General features: G+C 44.9%; 1 protein-coding gene across 6 annotated transcripts in view; it reads left to right on the plus strand.

Annotated features, from left to right (window-relative positions):
• The first annotated feature begins 3,030 nt into the window (after positions 1-3,030).
• The window catches only part of xylb (xylulokinase homolog (H. influenzae)), a 234,638-nt gene continuing 215,122 nt past the window's right edge, over positions 3,031-22,546 (plus strand). For 5 of the 6 annotated variants that reach the window (XR_013575300.1, XR_013575308.1, XR_013575305.1 and 2 more), the window contains exons 1-7: positions 3,031-3,118; positions 6,837-6,919; positions 10,035-10,104; positions 11,329-11,409; positions 11,514-11,600; positions 17,603-17,731; positions 19,679-19,744. Coding sequence is in view for 3 of the 6 variants with exons in the window: in XM_078536759.1 (XP_078392885.1) it covers positions 3,068-3,118; positions 6,837-6,919; positions 10,035-10,104; positions 11,329-11,409; positions 11,514-11,600; positions 17,603-17,731; positions 19,679-19,744 (567 nt within the window). In the remaining 3 variants the exon portion in view is untranslated. The remainder of the gene's footprint in view (positions 3,119-6,836; positions 6,920-10,034; positions 10,105-11,328; positions 11,410-11,513; positions 11,601-17,602; positions 17,732-19,678; positions 19,745-22,546) is intronic. The other variant, XM_078536773.1, reaches the window with a different exon arrangement.

Genomic DNA, 22,546 nt, shown 5'->3' on the forward strand with positions numbered 1-22,546 from the left:
ATGAACCTCTGCAAGCTTTGACCACACCATCATCCTCCACCTCTCCTCTGTTACCCAGCTCGGTGGCACTACCTATGAGGAAAGGTTGGACCTGTACCCATTGAAGTTTAGAAGAATGAGAGGTAATTTTATTGAAACACATAAGATCCTGAGGGGACTTGACAAGGTGGATGCTGAAAGGATGTTTCCCCTTGTGGTAGAAACTAAAACTAGGAGGCACTGTTTAAAAGTAACAAGTCTTCCATTTAAGGTGGAGGTGAAGTGAATTTATTTTCTCTGAGGGTTGTGACTCTGCAGAACTCTCCCAGAGAGCGGTGGAGGTAGAGTCATTGAATATTTTAAGGCCGAATTAGATAGAATCTTGAATGGAAAGGGAGGTGAAGGGTATAGGAAGGAAAGTGGAGTTGAGCAATCAGATGAATCAGAATTCTCCAAAGCTCCTTCAACAGCACCTTCCAAACCCATGACCACTACCATCTAGAAGGACAAGGGCAGCAGATAGATGGGAACACCACCACCTGGAAGTTCCCCTCCAAGTCACTCACCATCCTGACTTGGAAATATCGCCGTTCCTTCACTGTTGCTGAGTCGAAATCCTGGAACTCCCTCGCTAACAGCACTGTGGGTGTATCTACACCATATGGACTGCAGCAGTTCAAGAAGGCAGCTCACCACCACCTCAAGGGCAACTAGGTATGGGCAATAAATGCTGGCCCAGCCAGTGAAGTCCACATCCTGTGAATGAATTAAAAAATGAGCCATGATCTTATTCAATGGTGAAGCAGGCTTGAAGGGCCAAATGGCCTACTCCTCCTCCTAATTTGTATGTTCATATGTACCCTTGCCTGGGTCCACTCACCTAAATCCTAGCCAGAAATCTACATCAATGCACCATTACCTCGAGTCCACCAAGATTCCATTCTTCGCTGCCTCCTCATCACCTACATGCTGTCCCTGGAAAATATCATCCAAAGACAAGGAATCTGCTTCCACATTTACGCTGACAACACCCAGCTTCATTACTGTACCACAACTTTTGACTTCAGAACTACCTGTGCTGTCAAGACATTCATGGAGGAGCTGCAATTCTCTCCAGTTAAATATGAGGAAAGCTGGAGCTGTCAACTTTCAGCCCCATTACAAACCCTAGCTGATTTCAATCTCCACAACCATTGTAGGTAGGAAAAGACCATGGATAATTATGAAAGTTTCAGTGATCGATCCATATCAAAAGCTGTGGAGATGCTGAGGAGCACAAGGAGGGGAGAACATGTTAAAGAAAGACTTGCACTTTAATAGCTTCTTTCACAACCTCAAGCGATCCCAAAGCGCTTTACTTTTATGTAATCACGGTTGCAATGTAGGAAATGCAGCCAAGCAAGTCCCCACAAACAGCAATGTGCTGATGACCAAATAATCTATTTTAGTGATATTCAGTAAGGGATAAATATTGGCCAGGATAATGGGGATAACTCACTTGGTCTTCGGCGAATTAGTGGCCTGGATTTTTCATATGGCAGGCGGGCTGGGCGGGAACGGGCAGGGGTGAGCGCGGAGCCAATCACCACCTGCGAACGACTGCGTGCTGCTATTTTACGCGGGCCTGCCATTTAAGGCCCGCCCAGCGTAATGCTACCTGTGTGGGCGGGGGGAGGCGAGGGAGTCGGGGCCTGCGCCCTTTCGCGCGAAAGAGCGCAGCAATCTCCCTGAAGCACGGAGCTGCTTCAGGGAGATTGAATGTATAATAAAATCATGACAGAAATGATTTAAAAATTTATTCAAACATGACTGTGTCACATGGGTTGGGACATGTTTGTAAAGGTGGGAAAATTTATTTATTTTATAAAAGCTTCAGGAAACCCCATCCGGCCCGTGGATGAGATTTCCTGACAAACGCGAAGGCCGCTTGGGCTTTTCGCCTGCCCGCCGACCTTAAGGTTGGACGGGGCAGCGTTCTTAACTACTTTAATTAATTTCTCAATGGCCTTAATAGGCCCTTAACAGGCACGCAGCTGACTCCGGCGTGCACCCGCCGAATGAAATATCGCGATGACGTCGGGACGCACACCCGACGTCATCGCGCATCGTTTTACGCGTAGGGCCCACCCCCGCACGCCAACCGGAAGATTCTGCCCAGTGTCTTTTATATCCAACTTAACGTGGAGTTGGGACCTCTTTTATTAATTCATGGGATGTGGGCTTCGCTGGCTGGGCCAGCATTTATTGCCCTATCCCTAGTTGCCCTTGAGAAGGTGGTGGTGAGCTGTCTTCTTGAACCTCTGCAGTCCATGTGGTGTAGGTACACCCACTGTGCTGTTAGAGAGGGAGTTCCAGGATTTGGACCCAAAATCATCGCATCTCATCCGAAAGGCAGCACCTCTGACGGCGCAGCACTCCCTCTGTACCGCAGCGGGAGAGCCTGCCTAGTTTATGTGCTCAAGTCTCCGGAGTGAGACTTGAACCCACCGCCTACTGGCTCCCAGGGGGCGAGAGTGCAGCTGTGGACCCCAGTTCTGATCGAAAAAAAGGTAATCGATTTTAGACCTTAACTCTTGTTTCTCTCTCCGCAGATACCGCCAGGCCTCCCGAGCATTTCCAGAATGTTCTGTTTTTGGCTTTTGGAAGGAAGGGCGATGGGCCGGGTGCAGGAAAGTGGGATTAGAAAGGGCACCTGGGTGTCCTCGGGCTGGCATGGACAAGATGGGCCGAATGGCCTCCTTCTGGGCGGTAACTTTTCTATGCAAGGAGTTAGTTTCTTAAATGAAGCTATGGTTCAGGGCGGTCTTTCTCATGGAGGGAGGTTGATCATGGGGCTCTTGCAAGAGCAAGTGAGCGAAGTCACCAAACTGAAAATTGAGCATCCACGAACGCAGAGGCTGCGCCGAACGGACAGCTCCTTCCAACCAGCCCTCGGAGCGGCGTCTGCGCAGTGCGATACCAACCGCTCCTGCGCGAGTTGGGCGCTCGTGACTCAGCCCCGCCTCCTCCTCTTTCGGCTCTGCCCCCTCCTACTTCTCCGCTCAGCCCCGCCCCCCTCGCCTGGCGTTGGCCCTGCCCTCTCACGGAGATGGCGGCCGCCGGTGACTGCTACCTGGGCGTCGATCTCAGCACCCAACAGGTAAGCGGCTATCTGACGGGAGGCTGGGAGGTGAGGCTTGGGGAGTGCCTCACCTCTCGCCCGCTGATTGGCTTACTCAGCTTTCGGGTGGCTGGTAGCTCTTTGCACATCTTGTTGCTCGGTTTTGTGGGGGAGCCTCTGTTTGGGCACTGGTTTTGATAACAGGCCAGCGAATGGAAGATAAGGCAGGCTAGGGGCCAAGTGCTGGAAAATTCGATTAGAATAGATAGGTGCTTGATGGCTGGCATTGACACGATGGGCCGAAGGGCCGGTTTCTGTGCTGTATAACTCTATGGGGGTTTGTGTGTCAGACAGGGGGAGTTTGTTTGGAGATGTAGGTTTAGATTGGAGTTTGCGATGATTTGGGTTTTAGGCTGGGGGATAGAGATGATGTGGGTGTTTTAGTTTAGATTGAGAAGTTGAGATGGTTTAGGAGTTGGATTTAGATTGGGAGCATTGAGATGTTTTGGGTTGGGGGAGGTTTGAATTTAGATTGATGTTTGACATAATTTTGGGGTTTGGGTTTAGGCTGATGGTTGCAATGAATTGAGATTGTGGGTTGGGGGTGTTGAGATAATTTTGGGATTTGAATTTAGCGGGGATTGCGTAAGGTTGGGAGTTCGTAATATGAGTCTTGGCTTCACGTTTGAGATTGAGGTACAACTGATTTTATGTGGTGACTGCAGCAAATTCATCATGTAATGCAACCAATGCAACTCATTTTTTTATTGGACTTGTTATCAATCACCAATAACCAAAGAAACTTACATAAGTATGAACATACGAATTGGGAGCAGGAGTAGGCCACTTGGCCCTTCGAGCCTGCTCCGCCATTCGATAAGATCATGGCTGATCTGATTGTGGCTTCAACTCAACATTCCACCTACCCTGAATAACCTTTGACTTAAAAAAATCAATAACCCTCCCTGCACCCCACTCTCTGGAGAAGAGAGTTCCAAGACTTGTGACCTTCTGAGAAAAGATTGGGAGACCCCTCATTTTTAAACTGTGTCTCCTAGTTCTAGTCTTTGCTACAAGGGGAAACATCCTTTCAGCATCCACCCTGTCAAGTCCCCTCGGGGTCTTATATATTTTAATAAGGTCACCTTTAATTCTTCTGAACTTCAATGGACACAGGCCCAACCTATCCAACCTTTCCTCATTAAGATAACCCTCTCCCCCATCCCAGGTATCAGGCAAGTGAACTTTCTTTGAACTGCTTCTAACGCATTTACCTCCTTTCTTAAATAAGGAGACCAAAACTGTACATAGTACCCCAGATGTGGTCTCACCAATACCCTTAAACATCCCTACTTTTATATTCCATTCCCCTAGCAATAAATGTTTTTGTGATTCATATACCAGGACACCCTCTGTACCTCAGGGTTCTGTAATTTCTCTCCATTTAAACAATATTCTGCTTTTCTATTCAGCCTTCGAAAGTGGACAATTTCCCACTTTCCCACACTATACTCCATCTGCCATAGGAGTGAGAACCAAATGTGGTTTTACATTGAGGTACAGTTGATATGACAATGGAAATCCCAAATCACGAATTGTCATTGGGGTTCCACAATATAACCCTGCAGTGTTTTTTAATTTTCTCTCTTCCAGCAGGTCTCTGGAGAGGTAAGTTAAAACAGGCAGTGACACACCACTTTCATGGGTTTCTTGAGTGCTGTTGTCCCAAGCGAATTCCAGATAACATGAAAAGTATTATCGGTACAGGGTAATGGTGCAATACTGAACAGTTCAGTTCATCGAGATGTTAGGCCTCCATCAGCTTTGGCCATATCTCTTTTTAAATTTTCCTTCTTGACATTTCTTATCACCCTTAACTGAAACTTTTTCTTAAGTTCAACACTGCTAGTTATTGACAAATAAAAGCTCTCAAAAACCAAACTCTGTAACTTTTCTGTAAAATCATTAATATAAATCTGACACTGTACTTTGATCCCAACTGTCACATGCAGTCACTGACAATAGACTGATTCCAGCATGTTTTTATGTAAAAAAAAAGAGTATTTATGAAAGTTTTTACTTCCCTTTGTTTGCAAAACTTTGACGTTGTGATTACGGGGTTCCACTTTTAAAAGCCCTGCGGTATTATGGTGGTGTTTGTGCTGTGCCATTGTTTAAGAAAGAAAGCTAAGTACATGTACAAAAGTAAGCCAAAAAACTTCTCACCTGCAACTTGTTGAGTGGCCCTTTAAATAGCCCCAGAATAGTGCCCACTTTGCTTCAGGACACTTGTTGTTTCAGGCATGTTTAAGAAAGACACTACCTACATATGCATTAGCTAAAATTGGGATCCTAGTGTTGCATCAGCTGAATGACATGATCACGCTGATTCATAGCCTCACACCGCACCTGCTTAGGAAATGGCAAGGAGCACACTCTGAATTCAGAAATCGATGGTAGGCTTCCATGTTGCCCTACTTCATGCCCACGAGACCAAAACTGCATTAAAGCACTACGTAATATAGGGGGTGCAATTCTAAAGAGGGTGCAGGAGCAGAGGAGATTAAGAAACTTAAGAGATTTGATGGACATTCAAAATCATGAAACGTCTGTATAGAGTAGATAGGGAGAAACTGTTCCTGCTGGTAGCAAGATCGAAAACCGGAGGACACCGATTTAGGGTGAATGGCAAAAGAAGCTACAACAACATGAGGAAATGCTTCTTTACGTAGCAAATGTTTAGGACCTGGAATGCACTGCCTGTGAGTGTGGTGGAAGCAGATTCAATCATGGCTTTCAAAGAGAATTGGGTCATTATCTGAAGAGGAAACAGTTGGAGGGAAAAGGCAGGGAGTGGGACTAGGTGAGTTGCTCTTGCAGAGAGCCAGCGTGGACACGAGAGGCCAAGTGACGTTGTCCTGGGTTGTAACCAGTCTGTGGGTGGAATTTTCCAGTCCCACCTGTGGCAGGAATCTTGGCGGGTGGGACCAGAAATTTTGGAGTGAGGCCAAAAGTCAAAAATCTGCTGGCGGAAAAACAAATTGCAATCTTCCCCCAGCACTTTCATGATGGGCTCATGGCAGGTTGCCTTTCCCACTTGTGAACGTTGGGACCCTAATTTGCATGTTATGAATGCTCATTAACAGGGCTACAGACTACTGTACCCCTGTAAAATATTCCAGCGGGAAATCAGACTGATCTGTTTCCCGATCTGCAAATGTAGTGTGCAGCCAGTGCGGGAGATCTCTTTCACTTACCTGCCACTGGACGCTGCCTTCACCTTTCGCACTGCTCTTCTCCCGGGTACTTATGGATGGCATGCATACGAAGGAAGCGGGGAGGTTGGAACTCGTGAAGGAAGGGATGGGAGTGAGGTTCGGGAGTTGAGGTCCAAGGTTGTGAGGGGGAGTCTGGGGAAGGGCAATTCTGCAAGGGATGAGGTGGTCCAGGTGCCCTTTAAATATGGTATCTGGACATGGAGGAGGGGTGGTCAGCTTCCTGCTGACCCACCACAAGATACTTGAAACTCACGGCTGCATAATTAATGAGTCTAGCATCGCACGATTTGGCGGGTTTACCTGCTACGCTTTGCAGCGGGAGACACTCTGACTTCTGCCCCCACTAAGGGACTTAGTTCCGGAGCGGAAGATTCCGCCCTTGGGATATCATGATGTTGTGCAGGATGCTATTAGCCATCTACAATTCCATATACTGGACCACAGAATTCCATCCACAAATAAATGTCCTTCTCTCTCAGATCAAAGCCATGGCCATTGATGATAATCTGAATGTGATCCATGAGACAAATGTGAAGTTTGATGACGATTTGCCAGAATTTGGGTAAGAAGATTTATACATTTACATGGGTCGGGTGGGGGGAGGGAATGTGGAACAGAGATGCACTCTGTCAGAAATATAATCTTGGTAGACTTGTCAAACCTGTTGTAATGTTTCGGTATGACAGATATTCGCTTGTTTGATTACATGGTAAATTAGGCAAAAACCTAAGATACAAGTCAAAAATTTAATCCAATGAAGGCTGTAGGGGCAGGGGGTGACTCTTGGCACAGTGTGGAACTAACAATAGTATAGTTTTTTGGCATGTTTTGCAGTTTCTGTAAATAGTTGTTTGGTAATACAGAACTTGAGTATTGCTGAAAAAAGAGATGTCAAAGCTTTTTGTCTTGCACTAATCAGGACACTTTGCAAGAATACCAGTTGGCATTTATATTGGTATTCTTGCAAAGTGTCCTGATGAGTGCTAGACGAAAAGCTTCGACATGTCTCTTTTTTCAGCAATACTCAAGTTTCTGGAAACTTGGTGAAGTCGGGCTCATTCAAAGATACATGCAATTGAGTGGCCAGTTTGAAAGTGCCTTGAAACATGGAGCTAAATAGCCACATTGCGAGTATAAATATACATTTTTGGGGCTATTTGGAGTTTTTAAAAAATTAATTATTCATAGGATATGGGTGTCGCTGGCTAGGGCAGCATTTATTGCTGTTGAGAAGGTGGTGGTGAGCCATGGTCTTGAAGTGCAACAGTCCATGTGGTGTAGATACACCTGCAGTGCTGTTAGGAAGGGAGTAGTGCAGTTCCTTGGAGAAGTGGGAACTGGAAACCACAAATTAAGCCATGAAGAGTTGTAGGTCATATTCGATAGGGGCATGGACAGGGTGCATAGGGAGCAGCTGTTCCCCTTGGTTGAAGGGTCAGTCATGAGGGGACTTAAGTTCAAGGTGAGGGCAGGAGGTTTAGGGGGGATGTGAGGAAAAGCTTTTTTACCCAGAGGATGGTGACGGTCTGGAATGCACTGCCTGGGAGGGTGGTAGAGGCGGGTTGCCTCACATCCTTTAAAAAGTACCTGGATGAGCACTTGGCACATCATAACATTCAAGGCTATGGGCCAAGTGCTGGTAAATGGGACTAGGTAGGTAGGTCAGGTGTTTCTCACGTGTCGGTGCAGACTTGATGGGCCGAAGGTCCTGTTCTGCACTGTGTGATTCTGAGTGGAGTACTGCAAGGATTGGAGCTGGGACCTCAGCTATTTACAATTTATATTAATGACTCAGGTGAAAAGACAGAAGGTAATGTATCTAAGTTTGCTGACAATACAACGCTAGGTGGAAATGCAAGCTGTGAAGAGGATACAAAAAGGCTGTAAAGAGATTTGGATAATTGTGAGTAGGCACCAAGGTGGCAGATGGAGTATAATGTGGGGAAGTGTGAAGTTATTCACTTTGGTTGTAAGATTAGAAAAGCAGAATATTTTTAAAAAGGCATGAAACTTGTAAACATTGATGTTCAGAGAGACTTGGGTGTGCTTGTACAAGGAGCACAAAAGGTTGGAATGAAGGTACCAGCAAGCAATTAGGAAAGCAAATGGCATGTTGGCCTTTATTGCAAGGGTATTGGAATACAAGAATAAAGAAGTCTTGCTACAATTGTACAGGGCTTAGGTGAGACCACACCAGGAATAGTGTGTGCAGATTTGGTCTCCATATTTAAGGAAGGGTATACTTGCATTAGAGGCAGTGCAGTGAAGGTTCACTTGGATTGGTCCCTAGGATGAGAGGGTTATCCTATGATGAGAATATTGGGTCTGTATTCTTTGGAGCTTAGAAGAATGAGATGTGATCTCTGAAACATTCAAGATTCTAAAGGAGCTCGACAGGGTAGATACTGAGAAGTTGTTACCTCTGCCTGGGGAAGCTAGACCACGAGGACACAGTCTCAGGATTAGGGGATGATCATTTAGGACTGAGATGAGGAGAAATTTCTTCACTTAAAGGGTTGTTGAATATATTTAAGGCCAAGATAGATTTTTGGTCTCTCAGAGAATCAAGGGATGTGGGGAGTGGGTGGGAAAGTGGAGTTGAAGCCCAAGATCAGCCATGATCGTATTGAATGGCAGAGTAGGCACCACTGACGTTAAACTAACTGGCCTGTAATTGCTGGGCTTATCCTTACACCCTTTTTTTGAAAAAGAGTCTAACGTTTGCAATTCCTCAGTCCTCTGGGTCCACTCTAGAGTCTAAGGAAGACTGAAAAATTATGGCCAGTGCCTCCACAATTTCTACTGTCACTGTTCGCAGTATCCTTGGGTGCATTTCATCTGGTCCCAGTGCCTTATCAACTTTAAGTACAGATAACCTATCCAATTCCTCCTCCTTTTCAATTTTAAACCCATCTGGAGTCTGAATTACCTCCTCTTTTACCATGGCCTGGGTAGCATCTTTTTCCTTGGTAAAGACAAATGCAAAGTATTCATTCAATACCTCAGCTATGCCTTCTACTTCCATGTGTAAGTTCCCTTTTGCTCCTTTTACCACCCTTTTACAATTTATATTCCTATAAAAGACTTTGGGATTCCCTTTTATGTTAGCTACCAGTCTCTTTTCATACCCCCTCTTTGCTTTGCTTATTTGCTTCTTCACCTCCCCTCTGAATGTAACTGAGATGAAGAAATATTTTTTCACTGAAAGGGTGTGATACTTTGGAATTTTCTACCCCAAAGGGCTGTGGAGTCTCCATTGATTTTTGGGTATGAAGAATTAAGGGATTTGGGAATAGTATGAGTTAGTGGAGTTGAGATAGAAGAGCAGCCGTGTTATTGTTGAATGGTGGAGTAGGATAGAAGGGCCAAATAGCCTACCTCAGCTCATATTTCTTGTGTTCTTATGGAGTTTAAGTTTGAGATGTGAGGATTGGTGAAAATTCTGGAGATGTGCTTTGTTTTCTTTGGACGTATGGAGTATTTATATAAAATATTCTCTTGAGAGATGAAATACTTCTGATAGAGTTCACAATGCTATAGATGGTCTGTGATCTGTGTAAGAATAGATTTGATGAGTTGAACGGTGTTTCTTTATTCAGTGCTGCCTTATCATCTTAACTATACTAAAATTTGAATTCCTCAGGGATACTGTATTAAGCTCCTTTTTTTATTTCTAGGACACAAGGTGGCGTCCATGTACACAGTGACAAGCTGACAGTTACAACACCAGTCCTATTGTGGGTAAAGGTATGAATGGGAAATATATCTTAGTGACTATCATCTGGAGAATATAACTTTGTGTAATTGTCATGGTTTGGAATCCTTTGGCCATTTTTGCACAAAAATGATTTGGATATCAGTGGTTTGTATGTATTTTGAGCAGAAGTTTGTCTACAGGGGATTCAACAGACGGGTCCATTTTGAGTTGTCACTGCACAGGCAGATGAGAAATATTTTAAAAAATGACTTGTGCTTTTCAGGGCCACCAGAAGTTTCAAAGTGCTTTACAGCCCATAAAGTACTTTGAAGTGTAGTCACTGTTGTAATGTAGAAAATGCAGCAGCCAAGTCGTGCACAGCAAGCTCCCACAAACAGCAATGTGATAATGACCAAATAATCTGTTTTTGTGATGTTGATTTAGGGTTAAATATTAGTTAGGACATTGGGAATAACCCTACTGCTCTTCTTTAAAGTAGTGCAGTGGGACCTTTTACCTCCACCCAAACAGGCAGATGCCCTGGTTTAACATCTCATCTGAAAGATGGCAGTGCAGTGCTCCCTCGGTATTGTAACTCACGGAAGTATCAGCCCTGATTTTTATGCTCAAGCCTGGAGTGGGACTAGAACTAAGAACCTGTGACTCAGAAGCGAGAATGGTTGCAACTGAGCCATGGCTGACACAAGGCAGGATAGGCAATTTTTCTTGTTTTAATTTATATTCTTTTGTGGGATGTGGGCATCACTAGCTAGGTCAGTATCTATTGCCCATCCCTAACTGCCCTTAAGGTGGTGGTGAGCTACCTTCTTGAACTGCTGCAGTCCCTGTGATATAGGTACACCCACAGTGCTGTTAGGGAGGGAATTGCAGAATTTGACCCAGCAACAGTGAAGGAACGGCGATATATTTCCAAGTCAGCATGGTGTGTGGCTTGGAGGGAAACTTCTAGGTGGTGGTGTCCCCATGCATCTGCTAACCTTGTCCTTCTAGTTGGTAGAGGTCACAGATTTGGAAGGCGCGCTGATCACGAGCAATAGCCAATTCGTTAGGAATGACTGGCCGTTTGGGAAGACATCTAGCCTCTAAATGTTTACAATCTCTGTTAACTCTATTTATGTGAAAATAGTGCTGTTGATTTGTGAAAGAAATCAGAATGATCATATCAAACATTACCTTAAAAGAAGATGAAATGCAGGCTGTGATTACTCATGACGCTCACTGAAAATTGTTTTGAAATATTCTTGTATTTCCAGGCGCTAGATATGCTCCTGGAGAGAATGAAGGCCTCAAACTTTGATTTTTCTAAATTGAAATCCTTGTCCGGCACTGGTCAAGTGAGTGAAGTTAATTTGTTTCAATAGAAATTAAGAAAAGAAACCCAATTTTTTTGTGCTTCCTGTGAAAGCTGATTGCAATCTCTTATTGGTTTCCTTCACAGCAACATGGTAGTGTTTATTGGAAAAATGGAGCCAGTCAGACCTTGAAAAACATGCCAGATGATCATTCTCTGCATCAGATATTGGAGGTGAGAGTTGTAGGGCTTTTCCTTACAGTAGGCCTGGAAAGGTTTTTGAGATACAGTCCTGTTTACATTTTACATTATATGCAGAGCCAGATTAATAGGATCACAAGGGCGTACTTAATTATCTGCTTTATCAAACTGATGCCCTGAATTAGAGTGCTCATTTTCATCTCTGGGAACGTCCCTCAAATTAAGGACGGAATTAAGCCTCCCTTTTAACCGCTCTTTGGACAGGATTTTGATGGCCCAGTGGGGGTGGGAACTGAGACGGGCAGGCAAATAATTTGGCACACAGTTGCACTGGGTGTGCAAGGTTAATGGAGCAAAAAGCCTAGTTGAGGGAGTCGTGACTCTCAAGGGATCATGGTGCCATAAGAGGGAGGTACTGTAAGCATTGTGAGTGCAGTTGACCACAAGCAAGGCATCAGCGACACATGGCATTAAGTAACTTGGAGATAGGGTTGAGTACCAATGAGGGTCAACATCCTCAGGAGCAGATGCAGAGCCCTGGGCATGAGAAGGATGGAGGAAAGGATTGAGGGCAGGAAGGCAATAGAGGACACACCCTCAGCATTGAGTATATCACTGAAGAAAAAGCTACCTGAATGTATCAGAGGATCAGTGCCTCTGCGGAAACTGCGGCTATCTAAGCAGATGGTATCTGGTGTTTGTGCCCTTGTTGAGGAAGACCTCAGATCTAGCAGTGCTGCTCACCATGCCCTGCCAGTAGCTGCTAAAGTCACTGTGCCCCTGGCTCATTCTATGGATCAGCAGCAGATCTTGGTGGTGTCTCTCAAGTGAGAATACTCTATTACATCTTGCAGGTCGCTGATGTCCTATTTGTGAAAGCTGGGCATACATACAATTTCAAATAGATGGGATGTACGAAAGTATAATAATTTTCAGAATATTTTTCTGGTTTATTGTAAAGTAGGTTTATGGGGGGCTGTGTTTTTCTGTCTGTGTATGATCTAATTATGTTTTGTAGCCGAGCAAGTTGAAGTTATCAAAGGACGGTGTAGAATTGTTTTTAAAATGCTAAGTAGGTAAGCATAGTTGGGGTCTTAGCACAGGTGGAGGTGGTGGCATTGTGGTATTGTCTTCCAGGATATAGGGTCTTCAGGCGAAACAGGGAAGGAGGTAAAAGAGGAGGTGATATCGCAACATTGATCAAGGAATCAATTACAGCAATAAGGAGGGATGACACCTTAGAAGGCTACTCAAATTAAGCCATATAGGTAGCACTTAAAAGCAAAAAAGGAGCAATTGCATTGCTGGGAGTGTACTATAGGCCCCCAAACAGTCAGAGAGAAATAGAAGAGCAGATATGTAGGCAAATTTCAGAGAAGTGTGAAAATAATAAGGTAGTAGTAGTGGGGGATTTCAACTTCCTCAACATTAACTGGGTTAGTCATAGTGTGACAGGTTTAGAGGGAGCAAAATTCTTAAAATGCATCCAGGAGAGCTTTTTGAGCCAGGACGTAGAAGGCCCTGGACTTAATTTTAGGGAATAAAGCCGGGCAAGTGGTAGAGGTTTCAGTGGGGGAGCATTTTGCAGATAGATCTAACTCCGTTAGATTCAAGGTTGGTATGGAAAAGGACAAGGATGGGCCAGAAATCAGAGTTCTAAATTGTGGGAAGGCCGTTTTAATAAGATCAGATATGATTTGGCCAGAGTGGACGGGAGCAGCTACTTTTAGGTAAATCTGCGTCAGAGCAGTGGGACTCATTCAAGAAGGAAATAGGGAGAGTACAGGGCCAACATATTCCAATAAAGACAAAGGGTGGGACCAACAAATCCAGGGAACCCTGGATGTCGAGGGATATACAGGATTGGATATGAAGAAAAAGGGAGGCTTATGGCAGATACCGAGGGCTCAGAACAGCAGAAGCCCTAGAGGAGTATAGAATGTGTGGGGGGATGTTTAAAAAGGAAATTAGGAGAGCAAAAAGGGGGCATGAAAAAACATTGGCAGGTAAAATAAAGGAAAATCCAAAGTTATTTTACAAGTACCTTAAGAGTAAGAGGATAACGAGGGAAAGAGTAGGGCCCATTAAGGACCATAATGGTAATTTGTGTGTGGAGCCGGAAAACGTAGATAGGGTTCTCAATGAACACTTGTGTCGGTATTCACAAGTGAGAGGGACGACATGGGTATGGAAATCAGGCAGAAGGACTATGATATAATTGAAGAAATTAGCATAGAAAAGGAGGAGGTTCTCAGTGGTCTGGCAGGCTTATAAGTAGATAAATCTCCAGACCTGGATGAAATGTATCCCAGGCTGTTGAGTGAGGCAAGGGGTGCTGGCAATAATTTTCAATACCTCTCTGGCCACAGGAGAGGTGCCAGAGGACTGGAGAACAGCCAATGTGGTACCGTTATTCAAGAAGGGAGGAAGGGATAAACCAGGGAACTACAGGCCAGTCATTCTCACCTCAGTGGTGGGGAAACTATTGGAAGCAATTCTGAGGGACAGAATTAATCTGCACTTGGAGAGACAGGAATTAATCAAGGACGGTCAGCATGGTTTTGTTAAGGGGAGGTCATGTCTGACCAATCTGATTGAATTTTTCGAAGAGGTGACCAGGTGTGTAAATGAGGGCAATGCATTTGACGTAGCCTACTTGGACTTCAGCAAGGCTTTTGATAAGGTCCCACATGGGAGACTGATAACGAAGGTAAGAGCCCATGGGATCCAAGGCAATTTGGAAAATTGGATCCAGAATTGGCTGAGAGTCAGGAAGCAGAGGGTGATAGTCGAGGGGTGTTTTTGTGACTGGACGTCTGTGTCCAGTGGGGTTCTACAGGGATCGGTGTTGGATCTCTTGCTGTTTGTAGTATATCTAAACGATTTAGACTTGAATGTAGGAGGGTTGATCAGTAAGTTTGCGGATGACACGATAATTGGTTGGGTGGTAAATAATGAGGAGGATAGCCTTAGAATACAGGAGGATATAGAAGGGCTGATCAGTGGCAAATGGAATTTAATCCGGATAAGTGAGGTGATGCACTTACTTGGCAGGACAAACGAGGCACGGGAATACACGATGAATGGTAGGACCCTGGAAGTACCGAGGATCAGAGAGGGACCTTGGTGTACATGTCCACCGGCCCCTTAAGATAGCGGGACAGGTAGGTAAGGTAGTTAAGAAGGCATATGGGATACTTGCCTTTATTAGCCGAGGCATAGAATATAAGAGCAGGGAGGTTATGCTGGAACTGTATAAAATGCTGGTTAAGCCACAGCTAGAGGATTCCGTGTAGTTCTGGAATCTGCATTATAGGAAGGATGTGATTGAACTAGAGAGAGTGCAGAGGATGTTGCCTGGGCTGGAGAGTTTTAGTTATGAGGAGAGATTGGATAGACTGGGGTTATTTTCCCTGGAGCAGAGGAGATTGAGGGGGGACAGGATTGAGGTGTATAAAATTATGAGGGGCATAGGGTAGACAGGAAGGAACTTTTCCCCTTGGTGGAAGGATCAATAACCAGGGGGCATAGATTTAAGATAAGGGGCAGGAGGTTTGGAAGGGATGTGAGAAAGAATTTTTTCACCCTGAGGGTGGTGGGAATCTGGAACTCACTGCCTGAAAGGGAGAGACAGATACCCTCATAACATTTAAGAAGTATTTGGATGTGCACTTGCGATGTCATGGCATAGAAGGCTATGGGCCTAGTGCTGGAAAATGGCATTAGAATAGTTAGGTACTTGTTTGACCGGTGCAGACTTGATGGGTCGAAGGGCCTTTTTCTGTGCTGTAGACGTCAATGACTCTAAGACTCTGTGACTCTAGTTTTCTAGAGACTCAGGGTAATGTTCTGGGGAGCTGGGTTCGAATCCCACCATGGCAGATGGTGAAATTTGAATTCAATAAAAATCTGGAATTTAAAGCCTGATGAAATCATTGCCGATTGTCATAAAAACCCACCTGGTTCACTAATGTCCTTTAGGGAAGGAAATCTGCTGCCCTTACCTGGTCTGGCCTACATGTGACTCCACAGCAATGTGGTTGACTCTTAAATGCCCTCTGAATAAGGGCAATTAGGGATGGACAATAAATGCTAGCCTAGCCAGCGATACCCACATCCCATGAGCGAATAAAAATAGTAGAAAGGGAATTTGCATTTTAGATAGATGAAGGGAGATTTGGACTTCAAAGGGATCTCAGTCTGTTCACAAACACCCAGACAAGCAATATGTTTATTTTTCTCAAGGGTTACTAACAATATACAATGACAACATGAATGTTTTTGTTATGAGGGAGATACAGTTTCAAAAATTTATGAAACAATGGAATCTACAGATTAAGAAAGAGAGAAATATATATAAAGGAGAATGAGGCTATGTATCAGGAGAAGGCATTGTAAGAGGTGAGGTGAGAGTAACTGCCCTTGACATCAAGGCCGCAGTTGACCAAGTGTGGCATCAAGGAGCCCTAGCAAAATTGGGGTCAATGGGAAAGCTCTCAACTGGTTGGAATCATACCTGGCAGAAAGGAAGATGGTTGTGGTTGTTGGCGGTCAGTCATCTCAGCTCCAGGGCATCACTGCAGGAGTTCCTCAGGGGAGTGCCCTCGGCCCAACCATCTTCAGCTGCTTCATCAATGAACTTCCTTCCATCATAAGGTCAGAAGTGTGGATGTTCACTGATGATTTCACAACATTCAGCACCATTCGCAACTCCTCAGATACTGAAGCAGTCCATGTCCAACTGCAGCAATCTAACCGTCGCTCCTTGATGTTCAATGGCATTACCATCACTGAATCCCCAAGATCAACATCCTGGGGATAACCATTGACCAGAAACTAAACTGGACTAGCCATATAAATACCGAGGCTACAGGAGCAGGTCAGAGGCTAGGAATTGTGCGACGAGTAACTCAACTCCTGACTCTCCAAAGCCTGTCCACCATCTACAAGGCATAAGTCAGGAGTGTGATAGAATACTCCCCACTTGCCTGGATGAGGGCAGCTCGCACAACACTCAAGAAGCTTGACACCATCCAGGACAAAGCAGCCCGTTTGATTGGCACCCCATCCACAAACATTCACTCCCTCCATCACCAACGCACAGTAGCAGCAGTGTGTACCATCTACAAGATGCACTGCAGGAATTCCCAAGGCTCCTCAGACAGTACCTTCCAAACCCATGACCACTACCATCTAGAAGGACAAGGGCAGCAAATTGATGGTAACACCACCACCTGGAAGTTCCCCTCCAAGTCACACACCATCCTGACTTGGAAACATATCGCCGTTCCTTCACTGTCGCTGGGTCAAAACCCTGGAACTCCCTTCCTACTGCACTGTAGGTGTATCCTCACCATATGGTCTGCAACAGTTCAAGAAGGTAGCTCACTATTACCTTCTCAAGGGAAACTGGAGATGGGCAATAAATGCTGGCCCAGACACAAGTAGCCCTCTATTGTAGCTTCACCAGGTTGACACCTCATTTTTAGATATGCCTGGTGCTACTCCTGGCATGCCCTCCTGCACTCTTCATTGAACCAGGGTTGATCCCCTGGCTTGGTGGTAATGGTCGAGTGGGGGAATATACCGGGCCATGAGGTTACAGATTGTGGTTGAGTACAATTCTGCCCTTGATGGCCCACAGCACCTCATGGATGCCCAATCTTGCGTTGCTAGATCTGTTCGTACCCAAACGTACGACAGCGTTCAATCCTGTTCATGATTGCTATTGAACTATTAAAAAAGAAATTAATGTATTCTCTCGATGGGGAGTATTAACCAGGTCTGTGCTCCCGATCCTCCCCATTCAGTCAAATATCCTGCAACATTCTATATGAAGATGGTGACCTTGCCTGCGGAATTGTGTTCAGCCAATGCTTTCAGGAAAGAAAGGAGGAGAAAATTGATAGAAAAAAGTTAAATTAATTTTCATTCAGTAACTAGAAATATTGAAAATTATTGACAAACCTAAATAGGTATTTAACTCAAGTGTTATTCAAAGAATTCACATTATTTTTCCCTCCTTTTCTCTTTAGTCTAGTTTCGCTGTGAAAGAATCTCCTATCTGGATGGACTCCAGCACCACTGAAGAATGCCAGCTACTAGAAAAATCTGTTGGAGGGCCACAGAGACTTGCTGACATTACTGGATCACGTGCTTATGAGGTTTGTTTAAATTGACTACCTCGGTAAAAGCATTGAGTGGTGCTGTAGTCGCCAATGAGTGAACAAGTGGAAGGTGTCCTGACAGACAATGGCATAACCATTTGCTTCGGATGATTTTTACTGATTAAGTACTTCGAGGACTTAATGTGGATTTAAATGATTTTTAGAGCAAATTATGTTGAAATATCTGGCAATTTATTATAGCCTGCAATCTAAAAACACAAATGAGGCACAGTTCAGCTTGGTGTCAGAAGGTCTTTACCTCACCAGGATGTTCTGAAATATTAATATCCTGCATGTTAGGCAAGCTATGTTTGCACCAAGTTTACTCTTCTTAAGGGAAAAGTAATTAATACCAGGGAGATTTGAAAAAAAATCTGCCTTCCTTTCCTTTGCACCCCGACAATTTGTCTGTAGCTGTGGCTTGATTGTTGGCTGTTATGATACTGAGTTCACAAGTAATTTTGGAATCAGATTGCTACAGAAGAATTTGTTATAGATATGTTAAAAGAGTGTACACTAATTAAATATTAAGTTCGATTTTTAAATTTATGTGCTGAAAAATATTATTTTGCGACAAACGAACCCAAAGAACTTTGTGGTCCAGTTTAAGCTGCGATGCAGTTGAATTGCACCGGGCACAAAAACTACAGAATAACTAGCGAGCGATGGAGTGGTAGATTCAGTTCTGTCAAGCTGTGCAAGATTTTATCAAGGGGATGTTCTTTCATCGGTTTGATTTCACACTATTGTGGTATAACCAACTATGCAAAGCCAAATTTAAATGCTATTTGGGAGTCTTGGCACATTTGAACTTTTTGCGGGGAAGTAAAGGTTGGATCTTGCTAACATAAATCACAGAATTGTTACGGTGTAGAAGGAAGCCATTTGGTCCATCGTGTCTGGACCAGCTCCCTGAGCATTTTAACTTAGTGCCAATCTCCTGCCTTTTCCCAGTAACCCTGCGCAGTGCATTCCAAACCCTAACTGCTCGCTGTGTGAAATTTCTCTCTGAAATTTCCTCGCAGATTTGTTCCTCTATATCCTTCCCACAATGTAATTGCACCCTTCTTATTCCTTAGCTCTAGCCAAATTGATTCTGTCCTTGAATCCTCTGACACATTCTCTTTCTCCAGTACTGCAGTACTCTCCTTAACCAAAAACACCACACCACCTCCTTTTTTCCCTTTCCTATCTTTTCTGAACACCTTGTAATCAGGAATATTTAACACCCAGATCTGCCCTTCCTTAAGCCAGATCTCCATTATCGCCACAACATCATAATCCCACAAGGCAATCTGTGACTGTAACTCCATTCACATACCCTGACTTAGACTTCATTGCTTGCTCCCTTACTCCGGCTCCATCTATTAACTTACTATTCTCTATTTTAGTGCTATTTGCCTCTCCCAGCATTCCATGCATCCTGGTATCACTCTCTAATATTCTCTCCTGGTTCCCACACCCCTGCTGAGTTAGTTTAAACCCTCCCCAACAGCACTGGCAAAACGACCCGCAAGGAACTCAGTCCCGGCTCTGTTCAGATGCAATCTGTCTGGCTTGTACAGGTGCCATCTCCCCCAGAGCTGGTCCCAGTGTCTCAGGAATCTAAAGCCTTCCCTCCTGCACCATCTTTTCAGCCACGCGTTCGTGTGTCATATCTTCCTATTTCTGAACTCACTTGCACGTTTGGATGCTACCGAGCAAAGTTCTGAACATAAGCAAGAATGTTACGAGGGAAGTGACGTAACTGATTTTTGATGGCACACACTGCTGTAACGCAGGAACTAGTATCAAATCGTTACCAAGCAGTTACAGGCCATTAAAGATTTAAATTGTGTTCAGTGGGACTTTGCTCCATTTCATCTGCCTGAAATGCTAATGAATACTTGAACTAGGGTTGGTTTAGGTCAGTTGTTAAACATTTGTATGTTTTTCACCTGACAGCGTTTCACAGGAAATCAAATTGCAAAGATCAACAAGAAGAACCCTGAAGATTACAAGAAAACTGAGGTAAACTGTAAAAAAAAAAATGGTTGTAAAGCAGAATAACAACTGTTTCAGTGATGGAATGCACTCTTACAGCTTGATGATTGTTTATGGTCATTGAGCAGTCTTCTCAGGGTCTGTCGGTGCTTTAATATATGGGTTTGCAGAATGGTAGTGATCTGTTTCACCCGGAACAACATTACACTGCAGCGAGGACTGGAGCTCCAGGAGGAGGAAGGTGATGAGCATTCCACATCTTTGGCGGAAGAAGAGAAGAAGCAAGAGGAGACGGAGGAGGAACACCTATGGCGAGGGCACCGGTAGCCACACACTTCGCTGCCAGGGATTCCTGGGATGGACTGATTCAGACACCCTCTAGCAACTCTTGTCACACCATTCTTCACAAGGCAGAATGTACCTAAGCAGGTTGTGGGCACATATCAGAACAAGAAGACAGTGGAGCTTTGATTTCTGGTTTCTGATTCAAAAACATTAAATAGACTTGCGAGAATGTAGCGCGGTGTTTAAACACCCAAATAAACACCCCTGTGCAACTACAAATCCTTTATTTTGTTTTTCTACTGCATCTACGTGGTGCAACTCCTGGAGCTTCAACAGACAGGCTGCTTGATTCCCTGCTCCTCTGCAGGGGTGGAAATGGCCATCAGGACGGAAGGAAGCATGCGGGGCTCTGACTGGAAGGGGAGGTAGGGCAGGGGGCAGGAGTGAAAGCGCTTTGAGCAGACTCCCACTTCCATGTGCCCTCTCTCTGTCTTCCTCTTATGGCCTACCTGCACTTCCCTGCCAACCAACAGCTGGAGAGCACGTTGCTGAACCTTATTGAGGCATTGAATGGCCAAGGAAAGGTATTCCTTCAAATTAGCCTTTGCTGAGAGCCAACATGCACCTGTCCAACAGGCTGCCTGTCACACCTGATGCTCCAGGCAGGTAGCCACTCTTTCCACAGATGTGGACCTCAGCATGAAGGCCTGAGGCATCATGGCACTCATGCTAGAAACGGAATCTTCCAATACAGTAAGTCCACACTTAAAGACGACTCACTTAATGTTGTTTCACTTTAACGTCATAAGTATAGTGTCGATATATCCATTTAACGTTGCCAGCTTCACTCTAACGTCTTTGCCTTCCTCTTCCTCTTCTGTGGCCCGCCTGCTCAAATGACTTTTCCTGCAGTGCTTCCACTCTCTCCCTTCAGTCCTTCTTCCTCCTGGTCGCCCTTGCCAATTCCCGCCCCCCCCCTCTTGCCTCTCCCAGCCTTGCCAACTAACCCCCCTTACTGACTCCTCCCCCTTGCCAACTGCCCCACCACCCCCTTGCCGAACATAGGATTTAGGAACAGGAGTAGGCCATTCGGCCCTTTGAACCTGCTCCACCATTCAATAAGATCATGGCTGATCTGGTGGTCTCAACTCCACTTCGCCGCCTGCTCCCATAACCCTTGATTCCCTTGTCAATCAAAAATCTGTCTAACTCTGCCTTGAATAAATTCAATGGCCCAGCCTCCACTGCTCCCTGGGGAAGAGAATTCCACAGACTAACAACACAGAGAAAAAAAATTCTCCTCCCCATAATCTTAAATGGTAGACTTCTTATTCTTAAACTGTGTATACTGGTTCTAGTCTCTCTCACAAATGGAAACATCCTCCCGGTATCTACCCTATTAAATCCTGTCAGATTGCTGAGTCCTCGCCTTAATTGTCTCTTCCCGCCTTGCCGACTCCCCTCCACCCCCCACCCTTGCCTCCCGGCCTCTGTCCTTACCTGAGTCTTTGGGGCCTGTTCTTCAGTGACTCCTGATTCCTGTTAAGCAATTTTACGCCAGTGGGATTTTACGGTTCCGCCGAAGTCAGTGGACTTTTGAATGGCTTGCTGCATGTCATGGCCCCGCCCCCGCTGCGACGGGTTGAAAAAATTCCGCCCCAGTTCCTGCTTCTGGCCGAGGTGTCAGCTGTGGCTCAGTTCATAGCACCCTCGCCTTTGAATCAGAGGGTTGTGGGTTCATGTCCCACTCCTGGAAAACCAAGAACTGTGATTGTACTCGAAAGAAGTTGCAATCTGTGACTGTTGGTAACTCGAAAGAGTTTCCTGCTTCTGGCATTGCTCTGAAACCCGCATGATGTCCTGGGCTCCATCTAATGGCAGAAGTTAGTACAGGTAGCTGCTAACTGCACTTACCAGCTTCTGTCACTAGATGGAGCCTGGTCATTCTAAAAGTACTGTGCACTGAGGTGAGGAAATGTAATTTTTTAAAAGATTAAATTTGTATATTGTATTTTTATATTTAGTGTTGTATTTTATTTATCAAGTTATTTCGGCCAGGAATGCACAGTGCTGTACCTGTATGGTACAGTATTTCAATGTGCATTGTTTTTCTGGGCGAGAAATGTACAACGGGGCCTAACTCTGGCTTGAACATTGATTCCAATGGGAACCCATGATTCACTTAAAGTGGCGATTTTCAGGAACGCAACCACAACTTTAAGTGAGGACTTACTGTATCTCTCCAGTCATGTGCTGTGCCTCTGCGGAAATTGATCCTATCCAACAAATACAATGTGCTGCTAACTGTGTGGATAAAGGTAAAGACTGTTGGAAAGACAGCCAGAATGTGGACCATGGCACCTTGTCCGATGGTTGTCCAATGGAGAGAAGGAGGAGGAGAAGCGTAATGTGGTAGTTGTAAGGAATTCAATAACTTGGGGGACTGATAGGATCCTTTGTAAGCAGATCAAAGAATATGATATGTTGCCAACCTGGTGCCAGGGTGAGGGACATCTTCAGCTGGCATATTTTTCAGACTGGAGG

This window comes from Cetorhinus maximus, chromosome 3 (assembly GCF_964194155.1).
Source record: "Cetorhinus maximus chromosome 3, sCetMax3.hap1.1, whole genome shotgun sequence".
In the NCBI taxonomy this organism is placed as follows: Eukaryota; Metazoa; Chordata; class Chondrichthyes; order Lamniformes; family Cetorhinidae; genus Cetorhinus; species Cetorhinus maximus.